The 15,604-nt window shown below is 34.3% G+C and overlaps 1 protein-coding gene, 1 non-coding gene and 1 pseudogene across 2 annotated transcripts in view; 1 reads left to right on the top strand and 2 right to left on the bottom strand.

The window, feature by feature from the left end:
- Positions 1 to 15,604, bottom strand: part of CCDC178 (coiled-coil domain containing 178) — a 372,754-nt gene that overhangs the window by 331,853 nt on the left and 25,297 nt on the right. Inside the window, exons 4-6 of the mRNA XM_087869978.1 lie at positions 13,337 to 13,359; positions 4,856 to 4,938; positions 2,179 to 2,379 (exon numbers count right to left, since the gene is read on the bottom strand). Coding sequence (XP_087726104.1) covers positions 2,179 to 2,379; positions 4,856 to 4,938; positions 13,337 to 13,359 — 307 coding nt within the window. The remainder of the gene's footprint in view (positions 1 to 2,178; positions 2,380 to 4,855; positions 4,939 to 13,336; positions 13,360 to 15,604) is intronic.
- LOC123776700 (U2 spliceosomal RNA) lies at positions 1,104 to 1,232 on the top strand (annotated as a pseudogene).
- Positions 6,738 to 6,842, bottom strand: LOC123776701 (U6 spliceosomal RNA). Its single transcript, XR_006775462.1, has one exon. It is a non-coding gene; the product is annotated as a U6 spliceosomal RNA (small nuclear RNA).

Here is a 15,604-nt window from a genome sequence, read left to right as displayed (position 1 = left end):
ACCATATGAGATTATACAGAAATTTATCAGCAAAGTATTAAATAAAACCAGCTACCGCTGGCTTTTCTACTACTACTGACAAGGAAAAGCTTCCCAAACATTTTAAAAAATTGCAGGGGCCTCTGGGTGGCACAGCTGGTTAAGCACCTGACTCTTGTTTCAGCTCAAGTTGTGGTCTCAGCATTGTAAACTCAACTCTGCCTTGGGCTCCATGCTCAGCGTGCAGTCTGATTCTCTCTCCCTCTCCCTCTGTCCCCCTCGTGCTCTCTCTCTCCCTCAAATAAATAAATCTTTTACTTTTTAAATTGCAGATGACTCCTTGTGGATGTGAATGTGAATCTGCTCAAGAATTTACTGGGCTCCAGGGGCGCCTGGGTGGCACAGCAGTTAAGTGTCTGCCTTCGGCCCAGGGCGTGATCCCGGCGTTATGGGATCGAGCCCCACATCAGGCTCCTCCGCTAGGAGCCTGCTTCCTCCTCTCCCACTCCCCCTGCTTGTGTTCTCTCTCTCGCTGGCTGTCTCTATCTCTGTCGAATAAATAAATAAAATCTTTTAAAAAAATTATATAAAAAAAAGAATTTACTGGGCTCCAGAATTTCCCAGGATGCCTATTCTGACTCTATTGTCAGATTCTTTGGTCTAAAACACCAATACGTACGTAAGTATGTATTTATAAATTACATACCAATGCTACTGTATTAGTAGAGTATGCACATCATAAATTCTATTCAAAACCTTTGGAATCAGAACAAACTCACCCCAAGCCTGAATTATGTATATTTACAAACAGCTATGGAAACCAAATGTTTTGTAAAATGCATACTTTAAAGTGTGGGTAGAAAAAGGCCTACTCTTACCTGAGTTTAGAGCACTTTTTGCATAATTTTTAGAATTAACTCTTTAGTAAAGGGCAACAAAGAACACAAACAAAGGCTGAATTAAATTCATTCAGTTAGGCTCTGGGCGATTTCCTGCTTCTTGAGCTCTGCTCCAGAAGGTGGTGAACAAATGGTGAGCTCAATCTGTGAGCTCAGTATTACTTTAAAAGGAGTAAACAGTCATTGACCGTACATTTAGTTTATTTTATTAAAATAACATAATCGATCGCTTCTCGGCCTTTTGGCTAAGATCAAGTGTAGTATCTGTTCTTATCAGTTTAAAATAACATAATCGAGGAACCACTGAGTAATTGTATTTTGTCAGGTACAATAAAAGCAAAATTAAAATCCAAATAATCAAGAAAGGAAATAAAAAAAAACAAAGTTTAAAAATACAAATAAAAGTTCTATTTTTTTCTTATAACTCCCTAAAATGTGCACACCCTACCTGGAAACTATAGTTTTAGAAGATATACAACAAAGATGTATAAAAATGTTCAGTTTGACAAATAATTTAATCTGTCAACGTAATAATTAATTGCCTCCCTTTTCCTCTCAAGTGTATTAGTTTAAGTGATAGATTTATGAGCACCCTAATATAACCCACTTTTAAAGTACGTGAATCCTGAATTAAAATTTTTAACTGAATTAAAATTAATTTACAAAGTCCAGCCTCAGTAGAATCACGTAGTAGGCATGCTTAATAGGCAGTGACTGGAGAATAAAAAATCCAATGCCTTTAGACTATTTAACACTTTACCATAGGCCCCTTATTCTCTAGTCTAAAAAAAACAGTGTTTCCTTTTGAAACATCTGTTACCTACATGACTCTTGGAAACATCTCCAGTTTTATTGCCTGCTAGAAGTTCTCAATAAAATCTACTGAATTCTCAAAAGCAGATGCATGTTGCTAAAATATCACTTTAAAACTCTTTAATTTTCCTAAAATTAAAGATTTGGCTAATAACACCAACTGGAAAGAACTTAAATTTCTAAATTTCAAGTACTCAAATAATGTAGTCATCATAGGAAATATGTGCCAAAAGTTTAAATGTCCCATGGGTACCACAAATACTATGGAATTACCAACAAACACCAAACTACAGAAGGTCCAGATTTGCTCAGTGCAGTCCCAGCTATATAAATGATATCAGCATTAGCATTAATAGTACCTATCAAAAGTGCACTAGTTTGGATACAAAACAACATGGTCAGAGTTGACTTTTTTCCAGAGCTTCAACTGATTATTCATGCCTCTCAAACAAAGTAAACAGCAATATGAAAAAATTCTTATTATTACCTTTCTGCACAGCTAATGGGATTTCTTGAAGTCTCCAGATTGACCAAGAATCAATTTTCATATGGATCTTTTTCTTTCTTGATTTTTGTTGTTTTAAAGCTTCTTCAGCTTCTGCACGGTCAGTTTCTAGACTTTTAATCAGATGAATGGCCTCTGATAGCAATGCTTCCATTTCCTGCTTTAATTCTGAACACTTTTCATCTTAAAATAGAAATACGTATTCACATTTGTTAATGAATCAGCCATAAACTAGGTGGTGTGAACAAAGGTACTAGTTCTATCATTATTTACTTTTTAATATTTATCTGTTTAATAAGAGAATTTTAGAAAAATGAATTACCCTTTTAAAGATAGTTTTATTATAATACAATCATAACATTAGTTATAACTAGGAAGACAGATTTTTAAGTGAACATTTTGTAAAATAATTAGAATAGAGAAATCTCAAGCAACATCTTCATGTATATTTTATCTAAAAATGTTTTTTTCATAAGCTATATTACAGAGCTTTATTTTTAAATTATGCTTGTGTTTCCTCTCTCATTCTATGACAAAAGCGAATCATAATGACATCAGATAAATACTGAAAATCCTCAGATGGTTCCTAGAAACAAGATACTTTATATTCCTTATCAGATAATAACATCCCTAGTTAGCCCTGCCAGGAATTCAGTGTTTCCAAATTCCATTTATTTAGTTATAACACAAATTAACTCTTGTGATGAGAGATACTTGTGATTCTTGGTTCACAGCTCTGAAAAGATACAGTTTAATGTTAACGAAAATGATTAACATGGGTATTCACTTATCTATTTATACTAGAAACACACAGAGAGCCTGTTATGTTCTGGGCAATACACTCTCTCCCCAGAGATAGATCAGGAAGGAAGATGGATATAGGTTCCACTCTGGTGAGATTTATACTTGTAAACAGTGACTTTTGCCAAAATGTGACATGACAAGAAGATATAAACAAACACAAAGTGTCAAGAAAGGCAAAGCCTCAAAGAGCTGAGGCTAAAGGAAAAACAATAAAACTGGTTTAAAAAAAAGACAACTATTAGACCTCTGTTTTGTTTTGATTTGGAAATAAAGCAATAATTCTCTGCTAGAAGATAATATTACATATTGGTTATAAGTACAAGCTCAGTAGTCACACAGTTTCTACGTCTAACCTAGTAAGCCTATCAAAGAAATTCAGCATGCTACCTGAAAAGATTTCTTGAGAAACAAGTTTCTCTATTGTAATACATAAAAATTATCTTTTATGGACTGGCCCTCTATTTGGTCTCTATTTATTTAGTCTATTGTCTTCTTTTTCATATTCTACCACATCCTGGACACTTTATATCCTTAATTGTCTGTTTTTTTCATGACAACATACACAACACTGTGTTCTCCAGCCAACTTGTGATCTATTCAGTTTCTATACAAGATCTGTCTGAAATGTATAATTAAATTAATGCCACTTAAATCACTTCTGATCTGATATAAATAAATATGTTTTAGCAAAGATGTCTATCATGTTTGTTCGAGATATCTTTTGTACTGTTTCTATGATAGCATTCTAAAGTAAATGCTGTGTTTATAACTTGAGATGCCTCCAATTCATTGTATTTAATCTCTCAACTTTTTTCTAGAATACCATCTCAATTAGTTTTACTGTTTCATACCGAGTAGGTGAGTAACCACCTGCAATTCTTTTTAGCACAAACACTTAATTACAATAAATCTTCCTCAACCTGATATTGTCTTGTACTTTGGGATCAAATGTATGTGTTTACAATAAACATAACCGCAGTTAATTTAACTATTATCATGTCCATTAACATATTAATCTCCTCCTAGCATCTGTCATGTGAAAAATTAAGAAGTAATGAATGAGATTTTTTCTTCAGTGTGGATGTAGTGAAAGGAAACAGTAAAAACAGAGACTCACTGTAAGAGACAGCTTTGAAAATAAAATATTAGTACTTTTACAAAGTCCTGAATTCTTAGTTACTTCTCATGAAAGGAAGATGTTTAACAAATTTTTGTGGTGAGGGAAGGAAGAGGTGTTTAATATAACATTAAGAATACATTCAAATATGTTGAAGTAATTTTAACACAAACTTTATTCCAATATATAAATTACTATATTTTATAAATTGCGACGAGATAGTAATCTTAATTTATACATATATAAATATTATATTATATATAAGATATAAATATAGTAGAGCCTCCACGTCCAGTGTGGTAGCCGTGAATCCCATGTGACTATTTACATTTAATGTGTTAAAATTAAACTGAAAAATTAAATTCTCAGTCTTCCCAACTACATTTCAAGCAGCTACTATATACTGCTAGTAGCTACTCTACTGGACGGTGGAAATACAGAACACTTTGATTATCCCAGAAAGTACTACTGGACAGCACCGAATTACAGTTAGCTTCTTGAGAGGTGGAGAGGGATCATTATATACACAGTACCTAGACCAGTATATGGTATAATAAATATTTGTTGAACTTTGTTGTTTAACCAAATGATATAGAAGGCTCTTTCCTCCATTAGATACTCACAAGAATTATAAAACTCTTAAAAATGATTATTGTAAAAATTAAAAATATGTTAAATGAAAAGTCAATGAGCTTTTAAATAGAATTTTACTTATTTAAGTATGAGGCACAACTTTACCTCTCTCTTCAGGTTTAACCTCTTTCACTGGTGTAGCAATACTCCAATCTTCCTTCTGGTCTTGTGTGGAAGAAGTTCTGGTCCTATATAAAGGGAAAGAAGCAATCAGTTAATAAAGAACTGCTATACTTAAAGTTTAAAGTTAGTAAAACAAATTTTAGGTGATTCTCTCATATTAAATTTTAAATGTTTGTGGTGAAACTTACTATACATGCTAATGCTACTATATAAGAGAGTAATATAGCAAAATTCTAATATGTAATAGGCTTTATATTTCACGGTAAATTAACAGAAATTTAAAATTTGTTACAAATGACCTAAAAATAGTTGAGGAGATATTAAAGAAGCCTTTTTTTTTTAATTAAGAAAATGAATTGGTGTTCCCTAGATAGTGTTGCTATCAGAAAAAGGGGGTTTATTGAGAATAATTTGAGAGCTATTTCTCTACTTCAGTTTAGCAGTTTCTGGGGTGCCATATAAAATACAATGACCAAAAATGCTTTTTCAGATTTGAAATTAATAAGGTTTTAGCAAAATGTCCAAATTAAAATGTTATTTCTTTTCTAAAGAATTTTTCTAGGGGTGCCTTTAGTTTTAATTTCATTTTTAAATATTTTTGTTAAATAATCCAATGTATTTTTTCTTGCTTGTTGGAAAATTTTTAAAAAAATGTTCAATCAGTATGTTGCACACTTGAAACTAATGTAACATTGTGTCAACTATACTCAAGTAATTAATTAAAAATAAAAGAAACATTCACACCACAAAAAATAAATAAGTAAGTAAATAAATAAATAATAGGGGCGCCTGGGTGGCACAGCGGTTGGGCGTCTGCCTTCGGCTCAGGGCGTGATCCCGGTGTTGTGGGATCGAGCCCCACATCAGGCTCCTCTGCTATGAGCCTGCTTCTTCCTCTCCCACTCCCCCTGCTTGTGTTCCCTCTCTCGCTGGCTGTCTCTGTCTCTGTTGAATAAATAAAATCTTAAAAAAAATAAAAATAAAAATAAAATAAAAAATAAAAAATAAAAGCATGAGGGTTGCTGGAGGGAGTGTTGGGGGGGCAGGGATAATTGGGTGATGGGCATTAAAGAGGGCACTTCATGTAATGTGCACTGGGTGTAATATACAACTGACAAATCACTAAATTCTACTTCTGACTAATAAAGAAAATAATAGGGGCGCCTGGGTGGCACAGTCGTTAAGCGTCTGCCTTCGGCTCTGGGTGTGATCCCAGCGTTCTGGGATGGAGCCCCACATCAGGCTCCTCTGCTATGAGCCTGCTTCTTCCTCTCCCACTCCCCCTGCTTGTGTTCCCTCTCTCGTTGGCTGTCTCTATCTCAGTCAAAAACATAAATAAAATCTTTAAAAAAATAAAAAGAAAATAAAAATAAAAATAGAAAAATAATTGTCCCAGCAAATAATGCTCTCCCTATTGGTTTGTAATACCAATTACATGATACACTAAATTGTTGTACATAATTGAATCTATTTTTGTGTATTTTGTTCTAAAATATAATTTTTGGACCAGCAAAATTGTTTTCTTTCTTTTTTTTTTAATTTGAGAGAGAGAAGGAGCAGGAATGGGGAGGAGGGGTAAAGGGAGAGGGAGAAGGACTCCCTGCTGAGCAGGGAGCCCAACATGGGACTTAATCCCAGCACCCTGGGATCATGACCTGAGCTGAAGGCAGTTGCTTAACTGACTGAGCAACCCGAGCACCCAATTCTTATTTTTTTTAATTGAAGCAAAAGTCCCATAACATAAAATTAAATATTAGGAAGTGTAAACTTCGATGGCATTTACTACATTCAATGTTGTGTAATATCATCCCCATCTAGTGCCAAAATATGTTTATCACATAGAAGAACTGCCCTTTTTTTTTTTTTAAATATGGAATGCTTAATGAATTTGTGTGTCATCCTTGCGCAGGGGCCATGCTTATCTTCTCTCTATTATTCCAATTTTAGTATATCATTCCAATTTAGTATATATAAGCCTCTTATTTATTAAGCAATCTCTCCCCTTTCCCTTTTTCTACCAGCCCCTGGAAAGAACCAATGTGCTTCCCATCTCTATGATTTACCTGTGATGGATATTTCATATAAATGGAATCATACAACATGTAACTTTTTATGTTTGGCTTCTTTAACTTAACATGGTCATTTTACAGCATGTATCAAAATTTTATTACTTTTTATGGTTGAATAATATTCTACTGGATAGCTATACCACCCTTTATTTATACATTAGAAAAAATTTTTTATTTAAATTCAATTAGCCAACATACAGCACATCATTAGTTTCAGATGTAGTGTTCAAGAGTTCATCAGTTGCATGTAACACCCAGTGCTCATCAAATAATGTGCCCTCCTTAATGCCCATCACCCAATTATCCTATCCCCCCCCACCTCCCCTCCAGCAACCCTCAGTTTGTTTCCTATAGTTAAGAGTTTCTCATGGTTTTTCTCCCTGAGACTTCCCAATCAGTTTTCCCTCCCTTTCCCTACAATCCTCTGCACCATTTCTTATAGTCCAGATATGATAATTCTTTCTCTGACTTATTTTGCTCAGCATAATACCTTCCAGTTCCATCCATGTTAATGGAAATGGTAAGTATTCATGCTTTTTGATGGCTGAGTAATATTCCATTGTGTGTGTGTGAGTGTGTGTGTGTGTAGATATATAGATATATAGATATATAGATATAGATATAGATATAGATATAGATATAGATATAGATAGATAGATATGTCGATGGACACCTCGGCTCCTTCCACAGTTTGGCTACTATGGACATTGCTGCTATGAATATTGGGGTGGAGGTATCTCTTTGGATCAATACATTTGTATCTTTGGGGTAAATACCTAGAAGTGTAATTGCTCCATCATAGGGTAGCTCTATTTTTAACTTCTTCAGGAACTTCATACTGTTTTCCAGAGTGGCTGTACTAGCTTGCATTCCCACCAACCGTGTGAGAGGGTTCCCCTTTCTCCACAACCTCACCAACATTTGTTGTTTCCTGTCTTGTTAATTTTAGCCATTCTGACTGGTGTGAGGTGGTATCTCATTGTGGTTTTGATTTGTATTTCCCTGATGCCATGGGATGTGGAGCTTTTTTTCATGTGTCTGTTGGCCATTTGTATGTTTTCTTTGGAGAAAGCCTGTTCATGTCTTCTGCCCATTTCTTGACTGGATTATTTGGTTTTTGGGTGTTGAGTTTGATAAGTTTTTTTATAGATCTTGGATACTAGCCCTTTATCTGATATGTAATTTGCAATTATCTTCTCCCATTCTGTAGGTTGCCTTTTAGTTTTGTTGACTGTTTCCTTTGCTGTACAGAAGCCTTTGATCTTGATGAAATCCTAATAGTTCATTTTTGCTTTTGTTTCCCTTGCCTTTGGAAACATGTCTACTGAGAAGTTGCTGTGGTCAAGGTTGAAGAGCTTGCTGCCTTTGTTCTCCTCTAGGATTTTGATGGATTCCTGTCTCACATTTAGGTCTTTTATCCATTTTGTGTTTATCTTTGTGTATGGTGTAAGATAATGGTCCAGTTTCATTCTTCTACATGTGGCTGCCCAATTTTCCCAACACCATTTATTGAAGAGACTTGTTTTTCCATTGGATATTCTTTCTTGCTTTGTCAAAGATTAGTTGACCATAAAGTTGAGGGTCCATTTCTGGGTTCTCTATTCTGTTCCACTGACCTATGTGTCTGTTTTTGTGCAGTACCATACTGTCTTGATGATTACAGTTTTGTAATATGGCATGAAGTCAGACATTGTGATACCCCCGGCTTTGGTTTTCAGATGTTCACATGTATTTCCCCCTTTCATTTATTACTGTGGATATATTACACTTTTTTTTTTTTTTTTGTATTTTGAACTACCATTACACACCTGGCAGAAATGTCACCTGGTCATGACATATAATTCTATTAATATGGTGCTTGGTTGAGGTTGCTGGTAATTCGTTGAAGATTTTTCCATCTACAGTCATAAAGCCATTGGTCTACATTTCTTTTTCTTATGATGTTTTTATCTGGCGTTAGTATCAGGATAATGTTGGCCTCACAGAATGGCTGAAAGGTGCTCCTTTCTCTTCTATTTTTTGAAAGAGTTAGAGAAGCACTGGTTTTAATTCTTCTTTCAATGTTCAATAGAATTTGCCAGTCAAGCCATTTGGTCCTGGGCTTGTCTTTGTTGGGAGATATTTGATTACTAATTTAATCTCTTTACTTGTTACAAATCTGTTTGGATTTTCTACTTCTTCCTCACTTAGTTTTGACATATTATGTGTTCCTAGGAATTTTTCTATTTCATCTTGGTTATTTAAATTTGTTATTCATAGTATTATCACTTGTTCATAGTATTATAATCCTTATTTCTGTGAGGTCTATAATAATATCCCCAATTTTTTTGATGATTTTCATAATTCAAGTCTTTTTTCTTTGTTAGTCTAGCCAAAGGTTTGTGAATTTTGTTGATTTTTTTCAAAGAAACAACTTTTGTTCTCATTGATACTATTTATTGTATTTTTCTTTATTCTTGAATTTATTTATCTCTGCACTAGTCTTTATTTTTTCCTTTCTTTTCCCAACTTTAGCACATTAATTCTTTTCTAGTTCTATAATTTCAGGTTACTGGATTTGGGCTCTTCTTTTTTAATGTTAGCATTTATGGCTACAAATTGTCCTGCGAGCATTACTTTTGCTGTATGCCATAAATTCCGGTATACTGTATTTTTATTTTCATTCATTTCAAAGTGTTTTCTAATTTCTTCCATTATAGCCTTGATTCACTGAGTTTTTTTGAGCATGTTGTTTAAAATCTACATTTACATGGACTTTCTAGGTTTCTTTCTGTTACTGATTTCTAGTTTCATTCCATTAGGTCAGAAAGGATACTTGGTATGATTTCAGTCTTTTTTATTCTATTGAGATTTGTTATGAAGCTTAACATATGATTTATCCTGAATAATGTTCAATGTCAACAAGAAAAAATGTGTTTTCTACTGCTATTGGGTGGTGTGTACCATATAAGTCTGTTAGGTATAGATTGTTCTAGTGCTGTTCAAATCTTTTTCATTACTGATCTTATTTTTTTAAGTTCTTTTTTTTTAAGTTCTTTTTACCATTCTTGAAAGTGAGGATAGAGTGTATTCTCAAACTTACTACAGAACTGTGTATTTCTTCCTTTAATTGTCAGTTTATACTTCATGTATTTTGAGGCTGTATATTGGATATGTATATAATTTTGATATCTTCTTGATGGAATGGGCCTTTTATCAAGATGTTAAGTATGTTTCAATCAAAAGTCTATTTTGTGTTATATTAGTTTAGCTACCCCAGCTCTCTTTCAGGTTACTATTTTCATGGAATATATTTTTCATCCTTTTACTTTCAGCATACTGCGTCTCTGGATCTCAAGAACGTCTCTTATAGACAGCATAAAATTGAATCATGTATTGTTATCCATTCTATCACTCTATATCTTTTAACAGTAAAATTTAATCCATTTAATCCACTTAATCCATTTTCATGAAAAGCAATTACTATTAAGAAAGGACTTACTTCTGCCATTTTGCTATTTGTTTTCTATAATACTTAAGTATTTTTCATTCCTTAATTTCTCCATAATTGCCTTCTTTTGTGATTAATCAATTTTTTTTCTAATGTATTTACTTTTCTTATTGGATTTATGTTGGTGTTTTGTTTTATAGAATTTTTTCTAGTGGTTCACTGGAGATTGCTATTTAACATCTTCACTTCATAAAAATTAAGTTTGAATTAAAATCAATGTAGTTTCAGTAGTATTTAAAAAAAACAAAACAAAACAAAACCCTCTGTTCCTTTACACCTCTGCTCCCCCCACTTTATGTTGTCATTTTTACAAATTACACATTTATATATTGTTTTATCCATTTAAAATTATATAGAAAAATAAGAGAAGCAAAACAAAAATGCAATCATACTGACTTTTATATGTACCTTTGTAGCTACCTGTTTTTTTTTTTTTTTATTTCTTTATATGGCTTCAAGTTACTGTCTAATGTCCTTTCATTTCTGCTTAAAAGGCTACCATTAGGATTTCTGATAAACAGTCTGCTAGAGATGGAGCCCCTCAATTTTGGCTTATCTGGAAATATCTTAATTTCTCCTTTATTTTTGAAGGATACTTCTACAAGAATCAGAATTCTTGTTTGACAGGCTTTTTTTTTTTTTTCTTCCAGCATTTTAAATGTGTCATACCATTGGCCTCTGGCCTCCATAATTCCTCTTCTTCTTTTTTTCTTTTTAAGATTTTATTTATTTACTTGAGAGAGAAAGAGAGAGCATAGAGGGAGAAGGAGAGGGAGAAGCAGACTCCCCACTGAGCAGAGAACTCAATGCAGGGCTCCGTCCCAGGTCCCCGATATCATGACCTAAGCTGGAGGCAGATGCTTAACCAACTGAGCCAGCCAGGTGCTCTTGGCCTCCAAAATTTCTGATGAGAAATTGACTGTTATTTTTATTGAGGATATCTTACTCATGATGAGTCACTTCTCTCTCACTGCTTTCAAGATACTCTTTGTCTCAGGCTTTCAATGATTTGACTATAATGTGGGTGGATCTCTGGGTTTATCCTGCTCAGAGTTCACTGAGTTTTAATAAATTATAAATTCATGTCATTCATCAAATTTGGGGATTTTTAGCCAATGTTTCTTCAAATATTTCTTCTCCCCCTTTTCCTCTTCCCTGTTACTCTTGGACTCCCATTATGCATATATTTGTATTTGTGATTATGTCCCTCAGATCTATTAGGTCTGTTCATTTTACTTAATTCTTTTGTCTTTCTGCTCTTCAGCCTGAATAATCTCAATTGGCCTATTTTCAAGTTCACGGATTCTTTCCTCTGCCAGTTCAAATCTATTGATGAACACCTCTAATTAATTTTTCATCCAGTTATTATACTTTTCATCTCCAGAATATCTACTTGGTTCTTTTTTATAATTTCTATTTCTTTATTGATAATCTTAATTTGTTGAGACATTAATCTCCTAGTTTTAACTGTTTGTCCATGGTTTCCTTTATCTCTTTGAGAATATTTAACATAGCTGATTTAGTTATTGTCCAATAAGCCCAACATTAAAGCTTTCTCAGGGCCACTTTTAAAAATTTCTTTTTCTTCTGTCCCCCTTGTTAGTGAGACAAACTTTTTTTTTTTTTTTTTTTGCCTGCTTCATAGTTTTTATAGTTTTATAAACTGGACATTTTAAATAGTTTAATGTGAAATGGAAATAAGAGTACCTTCCCTCTGTTGGATTTGTTGTTGTTGCCTGTTGTGGGTTATTCTTTCTTTGTTTAGCAGTTCTTCGAAACACATTTGGTAATGTCTGTATTCTTTGTCATGTGTGGCCACTGAACTAAGTGTTTCATTAGCTTACAGTACACTTATGTTTTCTCCAAGTTATCTTAAATACCTAGAGTCAAAAGAAAAAAAGAAAGGGAAGGAAAAGAAGGGAAAGGAAAAAGAAGGAAATGAAAGACAAGGGAAAAGAACAAGGAAAAGGAAAAAAAAAAAAAAAAACTCTTCCAGTCTTAGCAGATTGGCTCTCTGTTGAAGTATTCCTTCAATGCTTACCCAGGCTGTTTACAACTCTGCTTCTACTTTTAATTGCTGCCTGTACAGATCTCAAAGGTCAGACAGAGATAAAAGATCAGGGTCTTAGGTTTTCCCTGAGCATATGCCTAGCTCTGGTCATATGTGTTCACTTCTTGATTCTGCAGTATATATAACAGCTTTGAAAAACCCTATTTCCCCCATGTATGTCTTCTTTCCCAGGCATTTTGGTCTGGCTAATGTTTGTCCCAACTGTTATTCACAGCTTCAGACAGTGGTGGCAAGAATATGCCTTTAAATGCTTTCAGTAAACACTGACTGTAAGTGGTTCCAGCTGAGTGATTGCTCCAAGTCAGGCAAAACAAAGACAAGCCTTTGTGCTGGTTCTTCAAAAAGTCCTCAGACAGGTCAAAACACTGAAACACAATTCTATGAGAATAAGGCCCATACTGTTTTCTCTGGCACTAGCAATCTGCACCACAAGTACAGGCTTCTCTCTTCACGGCCACTACTGATTTGGGGGCTAGAGGATGGCAAGTGGGCAATTTATAGTGCCACAGTGCTCTCTTAATGCAATACAACAGACTCTTTATTAACTTTACCCCTAGTTGTTGTTTTTTACTAAATTCAGATTTCTACAAAAGTTGATTCTGACAAATTTATGCCAACATTTTTTTGTGGTGGGACACAGCCCCAGAGATTTCTATTCTGCCATTTTCAGAGATATCCTAATTCTTACATTTTTTAAAAAATGCATTTTAATAACAAATATGAAAAATTCTGCCTTTAATTTCCTATTTCTTTTTAAATAAAACTCATCTACAGCACCTTACTCGTTAAAATTTGAAAACAAAAACAATTTAAAAAGAATGAAAGGTGCTTACCATTCCTCAAGAGAAGTTTCAAACTGTCAAAATAAAAGATCTCAATAAAAATCAAATTTTAAATATCTCAAAAATAACAGCAGACTTAGCTTATATTTGAACTCACTGATAAAACTATAAGTACTCCACTTCACAGACCCCATAATATTTTTGTCAAACTATATTCTGTTATTTCTAAAACAGATAATACTTCTACTCCCTAGTCCTTTCATTATTCCCACCTAATTGTTCTTAACTTTCATCTGTGTTTCTAAATCTTACTCCTTCACCAAGGGCCTGTTCAATGCCACTTACTCCCAAAAGACTTTCCATATAATCAGAAATGCATTATATCCATTAACTTTTAATATATAACCAAAGAGTGAAAAAGACTCTGGTAAGTTCACAAATTCTTAGTTTTCCATAGTGTCTCTCTTTAAGACTATAAACTCCACGGTAGGATTCATGTTCTGCAGAATATTCTAAGAGTATCCTGGGCTATAAGAGACACAAATCACCAAAAACACAAGGATACATAGTCATAATTTTATTGGTTTCATAGATAATCTCTAATTCCAGATGTTAGTTGGGCATACATTACTTCTCTTCAATTCCCATCTCATCCAATATTTCTGGAGAAAGATATATATGTATGTCAATAAAATCACTGTAACATATATTTTAAAATAATTCCCAGATACAGAAAGAAAACAGATGAGACTGTCAGTGAAAATAGCGCAAAGAAAAATATAACTCAGAAGAAAAAAATGAAGACCATTTCAGGTGAGGTAAAAGGCTTCTCTCTGGAGCTCATGAAAAATCCCCAGGATGTGAGAATCAGTAGGAGACAATCAAAGTAAAAAAACTGACGGTCTACCTATAGTGAAGTAGACTAGTCTTACTGCTTTCCACTCTCAGATTCTAGAATACATGGCTGAGAAGATGCCTTCTTGTCACTGCCATGAGAAGAACTCTCCAGCCACACTGGAGATCTGTCTAAGATGGAGAGGCTAAGAATGGAAGTTGTGGTTCTAGAGAGAAACAAAACAGAGCCTACATAACGAGCAGAATCTCACACAGAAACAAACAAATGGGTAAGGAAAAACAAAGGCCGATTCATCAATGTATGAAAGTACTTTAAGGTGCTACAACAAACTCAAACTTATGCTTATTTAAGTAAAAAGACAGTCCCTTATATGATACCAGAGCTCGCTTTCTGACCATGTGGGCACAGAAGAAAGGCCATGTGAGAACACAGTGAGGAGGTCATTTACAAGCCAGGAAGAGAATCCGAAGTAGAAACCAACTGTGACAACATCTTGATTTGAACTTCTAGCCTCCAGAACTGTGAGAAAATAACCTTCTGTTAAGTCTCCCAGTCTGTCATATATTTTTTTTATGGCAGCTTGAACAAATTAATACAGGAAAAAGTTTAGAATAGCTACTCAGGTCTATTTCTTGTGGAAATCTAAGTACCTCTCAGAACCAAGAGCTCAGAGAGTAAAGCAAAGATGAGAAGAACCACATATTAGGAAACTATTCCCGGGAAGCAGAACCGAGTCCTAAGCAAGAAACATTTCTTAGACTCACATGTGGTAGATCTAACACCATGTGCCCTCATAATTTTCAGAATTTTAGGCATTAGTGAAAGATGTATCTTTCATTTCTCCCCTTTTTGAATAATAGTATTTATTGTGATAATTTTGTCCCTGTTCCACCATTGCTTGCTAAGTATACAGGAGCAGTACTTAACACCATTTTAATTCACAGGCCACCAGGTCAAAAGAAGCTGAAACCAGAGAACTTCATCTGCATCAGATCTGCTGCAGAACAAATAATCATGGACCTCTGCATGATTCCATAATAGAATAAAACTTTTGGGGAGTTGGTGATTATAGTCCGCAATTGGATGGGTTGTTAATCATGTTGCCAATGGACTGATAGATTAATTGCTACACAAATTGTTCCCAAAGAATCACATCTCCTGGCAACCCCATCTTGTCTAATACTCTACGACATTAAAAGAGGGATTGATTATGTGCTTTGCTTTGGCCAGTAGGACTTGAGCAAACATAAAACAAGCAAAATTTTAAGCTCTTGCCCATTGAGATTTGTCCTGCTAGAACACTGTCCCAGACATGGGTGTGAGGCCATCTTAATCACCATTTCCAGTTAAGTTAGCAGATGTGTACATCCATATGATTGGCCCCAGGCAAGAACTAACAAAATTGCCCATCTGAGCTCAGAACAAATTGCTCAATGGTAACCAAATAAATACTTGTTCTAGAC

This window comes from Ursus americanus, chromosome 19 (assembly GCF_024610735.1).
Source record: "Ursus americanus isolate L20-20 chromosome 19, mUrsAme1.1.p, whole genome shotgun sequence".
Classification (NCBI taxonomy): Eukaryota; Metazoa; Chordata; class Mammalia; order Carnivora; family Ursidae; genus Ursus; species Ursus americanus.
The sequence above is the reverse complement of the archived record's forward strand: the minus strand, read 5'-3'. Positions and strand labels throughout refer to the sequence as shown.